The sequence below is a fragment of the Triticum urartu genome, chromosome 6A (genome assembly GCF_056163025.1).
Source record: "Triticum urartu cultivar PI428250 chromosome 6A, HENAU_Tu73, whole genome shotgun sequence".
NCBI lineage: Eukaryota > Viridiplantae > Streptophyta > Magnoliopsida > Poales > Poaceae > Triticum > Triticum urartu.
The window spans coordinates 249554983-249568913 of NC_141878.1; the positions used below are offsets into that span (position 1 = coordinate 249554983).

Genomic DNA, 13931 nt, shown 5'->3' on the forward strand with positions numbered 1-13931 from the left:
CATACATGAATCACATCGAGCATGTCGGTCATCAGCGAGTGATTCCGGGCTGTAGCACTGGGCTAACAGGACTCCGGGGAACCCGAGCTGTAGCAGGCTAGGCAGGACTCCGGAAATCACCGTGTGACATTTCCCCGAAGGGATAGACATAGGAACAAAGTGAAACACATGCCGGCCAGTCAAGTGTCCTGAACAGTAGTGCTAGGCTAGCAGGACTCCGGTGAACCGGGCTGTAGCGGACTACTATGGCTCGAGGAACACTAGACTACATTTCCCCATAAGAAAGGCTGCCAAGGATAAACAACTAGATTGTCGGATCCCACTCATACCGAGCATTTCAATCATACACACAATATGCCCGATATGAGTACATACAACATGGCATCACAACAAAACTCTACAACTCAAGTACTTTATTTAAAGGCTCCAGAGAGCCATACATAACAAGTTCATACAGATAGGGGTCACACGTCCCGACACTCAAGTCATACAATCATACAAGCACAAGCGGAAGTAAATAGTCTGAGTACAGACACTAGAAAGAAAGACGGCTTCTCAAAGCCCGTGTATCTACATAGGGCCCTCCATGGCCAGGATCACCACCTGGGTGGCTAGTCACTCGTCGATGTCAAGGTCTACGTAGAACCCGTCGGAGGGGGCGGTGTTGTCGTCTGAAAACAGTAATTAAGCAAACATGAGTACAAAGGTACTCAGCAAGTCTTACATCAGAACCTAATATACATGCTTGTTCTCAAGAAGGTGATGGGGTTATTGCAGCAAGCCAGCTTTGACTCTTGGCTGTGGAAATTAACTCAGACCGTGGGAGCCTCTTCACCTGTAGATTTTGGGAAAGTTTCCAAAATGTTATGGGAACTTGTCTTTCTTTTAGCACCGCCTTCCATCCTCAATCAAGTGGTCAAGTAGAGCGAGTTAATCAAATTCTGGAAGATATGCTCCGAGCCTCTGTCATCTTGTTCGGAATGGGTTGGGAGAAATGCCTTCCATTCGTGGAGTTCGCTTATAACAATAGTTATCAAGCTAGCTTAGGCAAGGCTCCTTTCGAAGTTCTCTATGGACGAAAATGTCGAATGCCTCTTAACTGGTCAGAAACCGGGAAAGACAACTCTTTGGCCCGGATATGATTCAGGAAGCAGAAGAGCAGGTTCGCGTTATTCGTGAGAAATTGAAAACAGCCCAATCTCGTCAAAAGAGTCAATATGATCGTAAACATAAGCCTATGACTTATGAAGTCGACGAGAAGGCTTACCTTCGGGTTACTCGTTAAAGGGAACCCATCGTTTCGGTATCAAAGGTAAATTGGCTCCTCGTTACATTGGACCCTTTCGCATTCTTGCTAAATAAGGAGAAGTTGCCTACGAATTGGAACTACCTTTGCATCTTTCCAGAGTTCACGATGTCTTCCACGTTTCTCAACTCAGGCGTTGCTTCGCGGATCCTATCCGTGGAGTGGACCACGAAACGCTTGATCTACAAGATAACCTCTCATATCGGGAATATCCCGTTCGTATCCTTGATCAAGCCGAGCGTACCACTCGACGCCATAACATCAAGTTTCTCAAGGTTCAATGGTCACACCATTCCGAGAAAGAAGCCACTTGGGAAAGGGAGGATCGTCTTCGACTCGAGTACCCCACCTTCTTCCCAGAGGATCCTAAATCTCGGGACGAGATTCTTTTAAGTGGGGGTGAGTTGTCACACCCTAGCTAGTTCAAGCATTACAGTGTGCATCATGTTTAAATTCATCTTAAATTTGAAATGGGGAAGGCAGAAACCCCCAACACCCCCCTGGAAACAACTAGGGTTTAATAAAATTATTTTCAATGAACCTGAAATGCCCTTCTAAAAAGTTCACCCTCTTTGTCTTGGGTTAGAACCTCCGGCAAAATTGGTGCACAATTTTCTAGGTCAACACAAGGTCATTGAATTAGATCATAAGTATTTGAATTTGGGCATTTAAATGCTATAAAATAATTTAAATGCTCAAATAATTCTGGAAATAAATGTTTGCTGTTGGAAATATTCTAAACAGAGCCCACAATTATTTTTAGGATTTTTGGAAACGTTTTAGTATTTTTAATAAAGCCCAACAGTTGCAGTTAAATAGAAAAAGAAAACAAATCAGAAAAAGAGAGTAGACGATGGAGGCGGGGAGGCGTAGACGATGGAGGCGGAGCTCACGGGCACGTCAGGGAGGCGAGGGGGTGGCTCTGGTGGCAACTACGGCGAACGGCGGCGAGTATCGCGCTCGGCCATCGCGGGAGAGGGTGAGGGAGACGAGGGGGAGAGAGGGGAGGAGTGCAGGGAGGTGTTGGGCGTCTCCGTGGCGCTCGGATGGGGACGAGGAGGCAGCAGGAGGTGGAAGCAGGAGGTGGCTGCGGGAGCACGCGCCGGCGACACGCCTCTGCCTACTGGCAGAGGTGGGTGACGACTGGCACAGGCTAGGTGGGCCGGCCAGCACAGATAAGGCCCAGGTGACCTTCTCCCTCTCTCTCTTTTACTGATTTGTTTTCTTTTTCTATTTAACTGCAACTGTTGGGCTTTATTAAAAGTACTAAAACCTTTCCAAAAATCCTGACAATAATTGTGGGCTCTGTTTAGAATATTTCCAACAGCAAACATTTATTTCCAGAATTATTTAAGCATTTAAATTATTTTATAGCATTTAAATGCCCAAATTCAAATACTTATGATTTAATTCAATGACCTTCTGTTGACCTAGAAAATTGTGCAACAATTTTGCCAGAGGTTCTAACCCAAGACAAAGAGGGTGAACTTTTTAGAAGGGCATTTCAGGTTCATTGAAAATAATTTTAGTAAACCCTAGTTGTTTCCAGGGGGTGTTGGGGGTTTCTGCCTTCCCCATTTCAAATTTAAGAGGAATTTAAACATGATGCACACTCTAATGCTTGAACTGGCTAGGGTGTGACAGTCAAAACGAGGGTCCTATTGATCGGGAGGGGTGTGGTGTACCACAAAACAGAGGAAACAGACTTGTGTTGGAGCGCTACGGTCGAAACGGGGGTCCTGTTCATCAGGAGGGGTTTGGCGTACCGCAAAATGGGACTCCACGGGATACTGTTCATCTGCACCGACGACCCACTCTAGCCTCCACGGGGCTACTGTTCATCCACCGTCGACCTCCTCCAGCCTCCACCTGCGACTGTTCATCCACGGGCTCCTGTTCATCCAGCCTCCACTGCGCGCTTCTCCACCGGCTACTTTTCAACCAGCCCTCTCCACGGCTCCTATTCAACCACCCCTCCACGGGCTACTGTTCATCCAGCCCTCCACTGTCTACTGTTCATCCTGCACTCCATGGGGTGGTCCTATTCATCCAGCCTTCCACGGGGTCCTGTTCATCCAGCCCCAACCGGCTCGATCGATCGGGGTCCTGTTCATCCAGGCCCAACCGACTCGATCGATTGGGGTCCTGTTCATCCAGACACAACACCACGGGGTCCTGTTCATCCACCCCCACTGGGAACTGTTCATCCAAACCCCCAGCAATGCTCACTATTCATCCAGACGCAACACCACGGGGTCCTGTTCATCCACCCCCACCGGGAACTGTTCATCCAAACCCCCCAGCAATGCTCACTGTTCATCTAGAGGCAGCATCGATCGGCTTCAGTTAGCAGCAGTAGCCATCGATCGATCGCTCAGGTTCAGTTAACAGTCATCGATCGATCACTCAGGTTCAGTAACGCGTAGCCTGCAGTGCAATCGCTCGGGTTCAGTTAGAGCCCAATGCCTCGCTCGGGTTCAGTTAGAGCCCAATGCCTCGCACCCACGTGCGTGCGTGTGCGAGAGAACCGCGCATCGCTCGGCCCCAACCACCCACCGTAAATAGGAACACCCTGATATTTTCCTCGCCTTCGCTTCTACCACAGTTTTTTCTATCATGGACGACCCAAAGAATGTCATCCAGCTGCGTCTCCGGCCCGCCCAGGACGAAAATCCCATTTTCTGTCATGATTTTTTGTCATAGAAGTAAGACCCAATCACATCTATGATGATACCGGGTTTTTTCACAATTATCGTCATAGAAGTGTCGTAAGTATGATTGGAAAAAAATTTCGTTCGGCCCAAAATGTCACGGATGTGTCTTTTTTTGTAGTGACATATGCATTGTTATCAATGAAAGGTGTAGTATATGTGGACTAAACTGCAGAATGCCAGAATAAGAGGGGGATAGCTAGTCCTATCAAATACTACGCTTTTGACAGCCTCCATCTTGAAGAAGAAGAAGAGAGTAGATGGTAAGTTAACCAAGTATCATCGCATAGCATATTCCTACCCGGCGATCCTCCCCTCGTTGCCCTGTGAGAGAGCGATCACCGGGTTGTATCTGGCACTTGAAAAGGTGTATTTTATTAAGTATCTGGTTCTAATTCTCATAAGGTCAAGGTACAACTCCGGGTCGTCCTTTTATCGAGGGACACATCTATTCGAATAGATAAACTTCCCTGCAAGGGTGCACCACATAACCCAACATGCTCGATCCCCTTTGGCCGAACACACTTTCCTGGGTCATGCCCGGCCTTGAAAGATCAACACGTCGCTGTCCCACCTAGGCACAACAGAGAGGTCAGCACACCAGTCTAAATCCTATGGCGCAGGGGTCTGGGCCCATCGCCCATTGCACACGTGCACATTGTGTGGGTGGCCGGAAGCAGGCCTAGCCTCCCTAATACAAGAGCAGGCATTCTAGTCCAATCCGGCGCGCTCCGTTCAGTCGCTGACGTCATGAAGGCTTCGGTCGATACCACGATGTCGAGTGCCCATAATTGTTCCTGCGTAGTTGGTTAGTGCATATAGGCCACTGGCCAGACTCAGATCAAATACCAAGATCTTGTTAAGCGTGTTAATTGGAGTAACTGCAGACGCCGACCAGGGCCAGGCCCACCTCTCTCCTAGGTGGTCTCAACCCGCCCTCTCGCTCCGCCACAAAGGTCCACTCAGAGGGCCGTCAGGACAAACGTCCTTTCGGTCCGAATCTGTGAATCACTTGCGGGTACTCTACGAGCCGACCCGACTTTAGTCACCACATATATCAGGTATAATGTATATAAGTATATACCCATGATCACTTCTCGAGTGATCACGACCTGATAGTATAGCATGGCAGACGGACAAGAATGTAGGGCCACTAATGGAATACTAGCATCCTATACTAAGCATTTAGGATTGCAGGTAAAGGTAACAACAGTAGTAGCAAAGACAGGCTATGCATCAGGATAAGATTAACGAAAAGCAGTAACATGCTACACTACTCTAATGCAAGCAGTAGAAAGAAGAATAGGCGATATGTGGTGATCAGGGGGGCTTGCATGATTGCTCTGGCAAGTAGGGGTCGTCAACAACGTAGTCGATCAGGGCACCAGTGGCGGCGTTAGTGTCGTAGTCTACCGGAGAGAAGAGGGTGAAGAAACAATGAATACAATGCAAACATATGCATAACGATGCATGACATGACAAGTAACGGTTCTAGGAGTGCCCTAACGCAGTAGGAGGTGATACCGGCGAAGGGGGAAAACAACCGGGAAAGTATCCCCGGTGTTTCGCATTTCCGGAAAGATGAACCGGAGGGGGAAAGTTGCGTGTTCGCTATGCTAGGGATGTGTGGTGGACAAACGGGTTGTGTATCCGGATTCGTCTCGTTGTTCGAGCAACTTTCATGTACAAAGTATTTTCATCCGAGCTACGGGTTATTTTATATTAATTTCTAAAGACTTAAATAATTTTTAGGATTTATTTAATTATTTTAAATCAACATTATACAGAATAGTGCATGCTGACGTGAGCAGTCGACAGGGCGTTGACTTGGTCAAACTGACGTGTGGGTCCCGCATGTCATACACTTTTTAATTAATTAGGGTTTAACTAATCTAATTACTGTTTAATTAATTAACAATAGTTAATTAGGTTAATTAAACATAATTAATTAAGTTAATTAATTTAATTAATATATTTTTATTTACTTTTTTAATTTTTTATAAACGTTCTGGGGTGGGGCCCCTTGTCATAGGCCCTAGGGGGCTAGCAAGTCGGGCACATGGGTGGCGGTTACGGGCACAGGAGCATGGGCGCTCGAGCGGGGTTGGGCGCAGCCCAGCTCACGGTGCGACGGCCGGCGATGTCAGTGGCCGCGTGCGGGGGGCGCTACAGGCGGTCGACGGCGAGCGGTGCCGACGGAGGGTGGCGCCGGTGGTGTAGAGCCGGCAGCAAGGGGCCGACCACGGGGCAGGTGCGCGGGCGGCAGGAGGAGGAGCAGCGCGCGACAATGGCATGGCGACGCGCGGCCATCGGCGCAGTAGGGCGCCGAGCGCAATGGCTATGGGCACGAGTAGTGGGGGCCGCACGAGTGCCGGCGAGGCAAGGTAAGGCGACGGTGCGAGCGAGGTGGAGCAGGGGAGCCAGAGCTCGCGCGGCTTCGGGTGCAATTATGGCGGCTGAGGCATGGCCGAACCCGGTCAGCGACCAGGGGAGGGCGACGCGGGCGGCAGTGGTGCGTGCGGGCGAACGGCGCAGCGGGGGCGCGGAAGCTAGTAGCAACGGCGGGGCTGATGGCGGCATTGGCAAGCACTATGGTGGTGCGGGTGTGAGGTGCGGTGGACGGCCAACGGGCGCGCGGCATCAGGGGTGACCGCGGGCGCAGAAGCCGGACGACGCCGGTGGGCGCGGGAAGCGCGGTGGCCAGGCGCCGATGGCCGGTGCAATGACCATGGTGAGCGCGCCGTGTGGGGAGAGGAGAGGCCGGGGGCCTCACCGGGGCTCGGGGAGGGCGACGGGGACGACGACGATGTTGGGGAGGAAGTCCGGCGATGGCTTCGGCGTCGAGCGACATTCCAGGAGGCGGTGGTGCGGCGCACGGCGTCGAGCGGTGGGGGGGGTCGTGCCCCAATCCAGATCGTTTCGGGGGAGGGTGGGGCGTCATGGGGGGAATGGGTGCGTGGGCTAGGGTTTCCGTTGGTGGGGGTTTATGGAGGGAAGTGGGTGGGTTGGCTGGCCTGCTGACTAGCTGGGCCGGTTGGCCTAGTGGCGGGGGGTTCCTTTTTTCTTCTATATTTATTATTTTCCTTTTTGTTTATTTTCTCTACTGTTTTAATACAATTTAAATTATTTAGACATCCTGTAAAAATATGGTTGCTTCACCATAAATACCTAGGCAATAATTGGCACACTACGAACATTTTAGTTTTAGTATTAGAAATTTTTTGATGTTTAACAAAAATTCAAATTTGAATTCAAAATGATTTGAACTAACGCGAGATTAGCGATAGTAACAAAGGTGACGTGGCATCATTAGCATGGGTTTACTGTAGCATAATTATTCGGGCATTACAATACTCATAGAGTTGTTTAAGATCGGAGTCACTAAGTTGTTTCTTGGAGAAGAACTTTTGATGCAATTTCCGTAGGCGCTACTTTTTTCCAGCTGTAGTCATGTGCACAACTTCCATACAGTTGTTGATGGCATTCAGTTCGGCAGCTAGATGTTGTTTCTCTTGGCTATCCTTAGCCATATGCTGCAACAACAACTATTGAGTACGCAAAGTTACTTTAAGATGTGAAGGAGGTTGATTAGTTGGTTGTCTATCATGCTGAGGTAGATGTCACTACTAGGAAAAGGGCTAAAGATGAAATTGACACTAATGGCGCACGAGAGAAGTGGTGCGCCACTACTATATACTAATGGCGCACCATGTGGAGATGCGCCATTAGTGTGGAAGACACTAATGGCGCACCAGGCACACGGTGCGCCACTAGTAACAAAATGTTTTTTTTCATTTTTTCAAACATACTAATGGCGCATCCGGGCAGAGTGCGCCATTAGTAGTTAGAACTACTAATGGCGCACCAGCCAAAGAGTGCGCCATTACTATATTTTTTTTTACTTTTTTGCAAAACTACTAATGGCGCACTATGCAACGGTGCGCCATTAGTATAAAAATTATTTTTTTACTTTTTTGCAAAACTTCTAATGGCGCATGTCTGTGTGGTGCGCCATTAGTATGTTGGGTTACTAATGGCGCATGGCTGTGTGGTGCGCCATTAGTAACTTGGGACCAGCTAGATATCGTTTTGCTCTACCCCGCAGGTGACCATGGTCCACACGATGGTCCTATTTTTAGGGAAAGTCATGCCAAATTTTTTCTTGGTTCTAAAATATCGTTTTGCTCTACCCCACAGACGGATAACGCAAGAGCTGCCGCCCGAGAGAAAGCGAAGCTGGATCAACTGGAGATAGACGCGGTTACTCCATTGTATGAAGGATGCAGGCCCGAGGATACCCGCCTGAAAGTAACTCTCATGGCTCTGGAGATGAAGGTAAAACACAAAATGACCGATGCATGCTTCGACAAGAACATGTCATTCTGGCACGAACGGCTTCCAAGGGGAACAAGTGCCCGACCAGTTTCGAGGAGGCGAAGAAAATCGTGTGTCCTCTGGATTTACCGCACGTGAAATATCCTTGTGTGCATGAACAATTGCATCATTTATCGGGACGAGCACGCGGAGTCTACCATATGTCCGGTGTGCGGCGCCACTCGATACAAGAAGAGGAAGAAAGCTCCTTGAAAAGTGGTGTGGTACTTTCCGATCACTCCTCGTCTGCAGCGGTATTTCATGGACCCTAAGGTAGCAAAGCTCCTATGTTGGCACGCGGATAGGGAGGGGAAGAAGCAAGAAGATGACGTGTGTCGGTTGGCGTGAGGCAACTCAGAATTCTACAAGAAGAGATTGTGGTGATACTATGCAAGCTTGAGATGTACTTCCCGCCCGCATTCTTCGACGTTATGGTGCATCTGCTGGTCCTTATCATCGAGGATATCATCCAACTCGGGCCGACGTTCCTGCACAACATGATGACGTTCGAAAGGATGAATGGTGTCATCAAAGGATACGTTCGCAACATGTCACGTCCAGAGGGAAGTATAGCCAGGGGCTTTCTGACCGAAGAGTGCATCTCCTATTTCACGAATTATATAGGCATCGAGAACCCCATTGGTCTTCCCGTCAACAGGCACCTCGGCAGGCTCGCTGGATGGGGTCACCGTGAGGGTCGCCGCGAAATGCATGTCGACTTCGAGGGTCGACTCGCCGACTTTGAAAGAGCAAACCTAGTCGCGCTACAACACATAGACTTTGAAAGAGCCAAATCCAAGACCGCGAGCGCAAACGTCACCGCGAAAAATGAGCCATGGGTACTGGCTTCACAAGTGGACCAATGCTTCTTCATCACCGACCCGTCAAAGCCCAGTCGTGTTGTCGTGAGGAGAGGCAAAAGGAAGATCATCGGAATGGATGGAGTAGCCAATGAGCAAGACTTCGACAAGTACGGCGACCTGAAGATCGAACATGACGACGACGACGAAGTAGCAGCATACACCCTCCATCTCGATCTCTATCCCCCTCCATCTCGATCTCGATCCCTCCCCCGATCCACCACCGCCGACGAGCACCCCCCGCACCCGCCCCCGCTCCACCGCCGCCGACGAGCACCCCCCGCGTCCTTCCCCGCTCACCGCTGCCGACGAGCACCCCCAGCACCCTCCCCCGCTCCACCGCCGCTGACGAGCACCCCCCACACCCTCCCCCGCTCCACCGCCGCCGTCGACACGAAAATTATTACTGTTTTTATAAAAAAAATATTACTATTTCTTATTCATATTCATTTTTTAAAAAATAATAATAAAAAAGTGTAGACTATAATTGTTGTTAAACAACAATTATTACTGTTTTTATAAAAAAAATATTACTGTTTCATATTCATATTCATATTCATATTCATTTTTTTAAAAATAAAAAAATTCTTACTTATGGTGCACGGGTAGCTGGTGCGCCATTGCTATCTAAAAAAAGAATACTTATGGCGCACTATCCCGCTGGTGCGCCATTGCTATGAAAAAAACATTCTAATGGCACACCGCCTGGGGGTGCGCCGTTAGGAATCTTCCCCTATCCATACACCACCGACCCACTGCGCCCCCGCCGCAGCCGCCCACGCGCCCCCGCCGCCTCCCTCTCCCCTTCCTCGCCCTCGAGCGCCGCCTCCCCCCCGAGCCCCGCCTCCCCCCAAGCCCCGCCTCCCCCTCGAAACCCTAGAAACCCCACGCCCCCCGCGTCGGCCCCTGCCCTGCGCCGCCTCTACCTCAGTCCGGGCACGGGGTGCAGGACGACGACCGCGGCCGCCGGCCTCCCCACAACCAACCAAGGCGCCCTCAAGCCATCCCTTCGCCGCCGCCGCCGCCGACCCCGACCCCGACCCCTCCGGTGACCGGCCGCGCCCGCCCAGGTACCTCTCCTCCTTCCTCCTTCCTCCTCTCCTCCTTCCTCCTTCCTCCCTCTCCACCCTTCCCCGACCCCTCCGGCGACCGGCCGCGCCCGCCCAAGTCTGTTCTTTGCAGGATCAGAACAAGTTTGTAACAGGATGCTCTACAATTTTTTTTTCAATTGTGCTGTGCTGTTTACAAGGATGTAGAAGTCACCCTGAAAAAAGGATGCAAAATTCTTTCAGTGCAGATTAACTTTGTAGGTTGGAGTTTGGTTAGCCATGGTTCAACCAACTATTTCTAGCTTGATTGTTTGGCTAGTTTAGGTGGTGTAATCCAGTGCTGTGCCGCTGATGCAACTGGTGTCCATGAGTACTTATAAATCTAGTTAGAATTAGTTTAAGAATTGATCTGTGTTTATCAATGTGATTGTAGTTTTTCTTTTCATCAAGTTTAGTTGATGTTTATTTAAATATAGCTTATATGATCAGCCACTCTATGTATGATTGTGGCTTGAAGGTTCTGGAAGAATGTTTTTCCATCAAATTCTATCTAGTGGCATTGTCCTAGAATCCTTAGTTCTGTTGTTAATTGTGCTTCTATTAAAAGAATTGGGAGTTACTCACTGTACTAGAACTCTGTAGGTTCAATTTTGGTTAACCAATACTGACGTTATGAGAATGTAAGCACCTATTATTGCTACTGATATCATTGGCTCATTGCTGCCTTTGTGCAATGCAGAACTGTTAAGAGTGATTTGGAGGATTCAAGATTCTATGAAGCTCTTTTGACATTTAAAGCTCAGAAGTGAAGGTACTTAATAAACTCAAAAGCATTGATGATAACTCTTGTTGCCTAGAAATAGAGGTAGTTTACATATTGCATTGCTGGTGTTTGTTTATGTTTGGAGTTTAAGAACGTGTAGTGTAGTGTAGTGTGTGTAGTGAGCTTGTTCTAGTGTAAAATCAGATTAGTATGGCCCTGGCCACAATCTGTCAACTTAGCCTTCTCTGATTTTCAAAACAAGTTAACTGCATTCAGATCTCTTGATGCTCAAAACCTGTCAATTTCTATCAGCTTTTGATCTGTCAAGTTGATATTCAGTCAAGTTGATGTCAAACTTGACACATAAACTACAGCTTTAATAAACGGAGAGACAAGATGTAGGGTTTTTTAGCTGCTGCCACAACACAAAGTCTATAGATGCTGAAGTTGTCAGTATTAATTATCAAATAATTCAGAGTAGATGATGCTCTATTTTTGTGGACTTAGTGAACATGATAAGACAAGCCAGATGCTCTATTTTTAATTAACAGTAATCCATGATCCTGCTTACTACTGAACATGATGTTCATTTGTTTACAGAGATCCTGCTTATATATACTGATGATGAGTCTTGTTGAAACCTTACATATACAGTGAGGAGCTACTGTCAAAAACTTGAGCTACTGTAAAAAATCCAGTTAAGTACAGTGAGGAACTAACTATGTATGAAGGTAACAAGTGTTAAATCGGTGAAAGTAAAAAAGTGTAGTAGTAGTAGTACTTGGTACCAATAATTCTCTGGGCAAAGCAAAAGATCAAGAGGAGGGAGACATGGAATAAGTCTTGACCTGAAATGTAAACTGAACCCAAAACAAGACTTTCTGCATTTAAATGAGTCCCAATGGACCTACTGCCAGCTTATTTGTTATAGGACAGTATAGTTTTACAAGCTTCGGCAACTTTTTCTTAACTGCTGCTACTGCTGTTATGCCTGTATTCACTGCTGCTACTGCTGTACTTGTCATGATGTTGTACTTGTGATGATGCTACTTGTGATCTTCTGAATGACCCATTGGCGACTTCATTATGCGGGGATAATGATTTTGCAGGTACCCCGAGAGGCCCTTGAGTTTGCCGGAATGTCGATTAACTTCCGTTCCGGCAAATTCGGGTACTCCATATGTCCTATTTTCAGCAAAGGTCATGCTGAAATTTTCCGTGAATTTTAGCATGACTTTGCTAAAAATAGGACATATGGGGTACTTGCGACAAATGTTAATTATCTTCTGCTCAAAATTTATGCTGCTATAATGTAGTAAGGGTACTAATTGGTCTCTTCTACTGCTTATCAGAGATGGGGGGAAGCAGCCACCGCCGCTCTGCCTCACCGGAGTACGAGTTCGATGCTTTTGAGTTCTTCACTATCATACTTTCTTCTTCAGTATCAGCCATGAGGCAGGTATATAAAACGAGAGATCTCCCCTTCACCCATCTCATTATGATAACTCTGTTATTTGCTACATCACTCCATGTCCCAAATTGCAGAGGCTGCCTGACACTTTTATGAAGATGCTGGGTGAAGATCCGCCATATAATGTGAAGCTCCGACAGGCCGGCAACGGGGTTCGCAGGCTGTGGGACGTGGAGTTGGTGATCGAGGAGGGCCACATGTACCTGTGCCGTGGCTGGGAGAAGTTCTACAGTGCCTACGACCTGTGGACCGGGTACTTTCTTCTCTTGAGGTACGGCGATGACGCCACAATGCTCATCATGAAGGTTTTCAACAAGACTATGTGTCGCATGCGCTATGCTGAAGACGAAGATGCTAGTGCGTTCTGCCTCTTCTTATTCCTCCATATTTGGCCTTGTCTCACATCGATTGTTAACGGTTATTGTTGCATTTGGACAGGCAATGGGAGCAGCAGCAGCGACACTAGCTACAGCCAAAGCAGCAGCGATTATGGCTGTAGCAAAAGCAACAGCGATTCTGGCCTTAGCGAAAGCAGCAGCGATTCTGGCAGCAGCGAAGACAACAAGAAGGATGATCCGGACTGGAGTGGGGGAGAAGAGGAGCAGAGTGGGGATGAGGAGCTGCAGGATGACGATGGGCATCAGGCTGAGGATGACCTAGCGCTGGTGGTGGTTGACCAAGGGCAAGAGATGGTGGTGGCTGACCAGGTGCAAGAGATGGTGGTGGCTGACCATGGGCAAGAGATGGTGGTGGCTGACCATGGGCAAGAGATGGTGGTGGCTGAGGGTGGCCTCACGATGGTAGTGGTGCCTGACAATTACCACGCACCGGTGGTGGCGCCGGCGATCCCACAGCTGGGCGACATGACCACGCCAATTGTGGTAGAAGACTACATCCCACAGCTGCCTCCACCGCCTCGCCGCTCTTGGCGCATCAGGCTGAGGAAGGAGAAGGAGAAGAACAATGAGAACTGAACTATGTCAGGTATGTCAGATCTCCAAAATGATATATATATACTTAGTTACCTATTTATCTCTAATATGCTTAGTTTCCTATAGGTTAGCTCCAAAATTACTTATGTTAGCACAAAATGATCAAGTTTACATAATAAGCTTATAGTCTTCTTCTTATTCTTCTTCTTATCCAAAATGACATATGTTAGCTTCATTTTACCTAAGTTGTCCCTAATATGCTAACTTAGAGCTTATATGCTTAGTTTCCTATAGGTTAGCTCCAAAATTACTTATGTTAGCACAAAATGATCAAGTTTACATAATAAGCTTATAGTCTTCTTCTTATTCTTCTTCTTATCCAAAATGACATAGGTTAGCTTCATTTTACCTAAGTTGGCTCTAATATGCTAACTTAGAGCTTATATGCTTAGTTTCCTATAGGTT

General features: G+C 48.0%; 1 protein-coding gene across 1 annotated transcript; it reads left to right on the forward strand.

The window, feature by feature from the left end:
• Nucleotides 1–12854: 12854 nt before the first annotated feature.
• LOC147964906 (uncharacterized) lies at nucleotides 12855–13508 on the forward strand. The gene is made up of 2 exons (XM_087528081.1): nucleotides 12855–12891; nucleotides 12973–13508. Exons 1-2 carry the CDS (start codon nucleotides 12855–12857, stop codon nucleotides 13506–13508), a joined length of 573 nt encoding a protein of 190 aa, XP_087384207.1.
• Nucleotides 13509–13931: the final 423 nt, after the last annotated feature.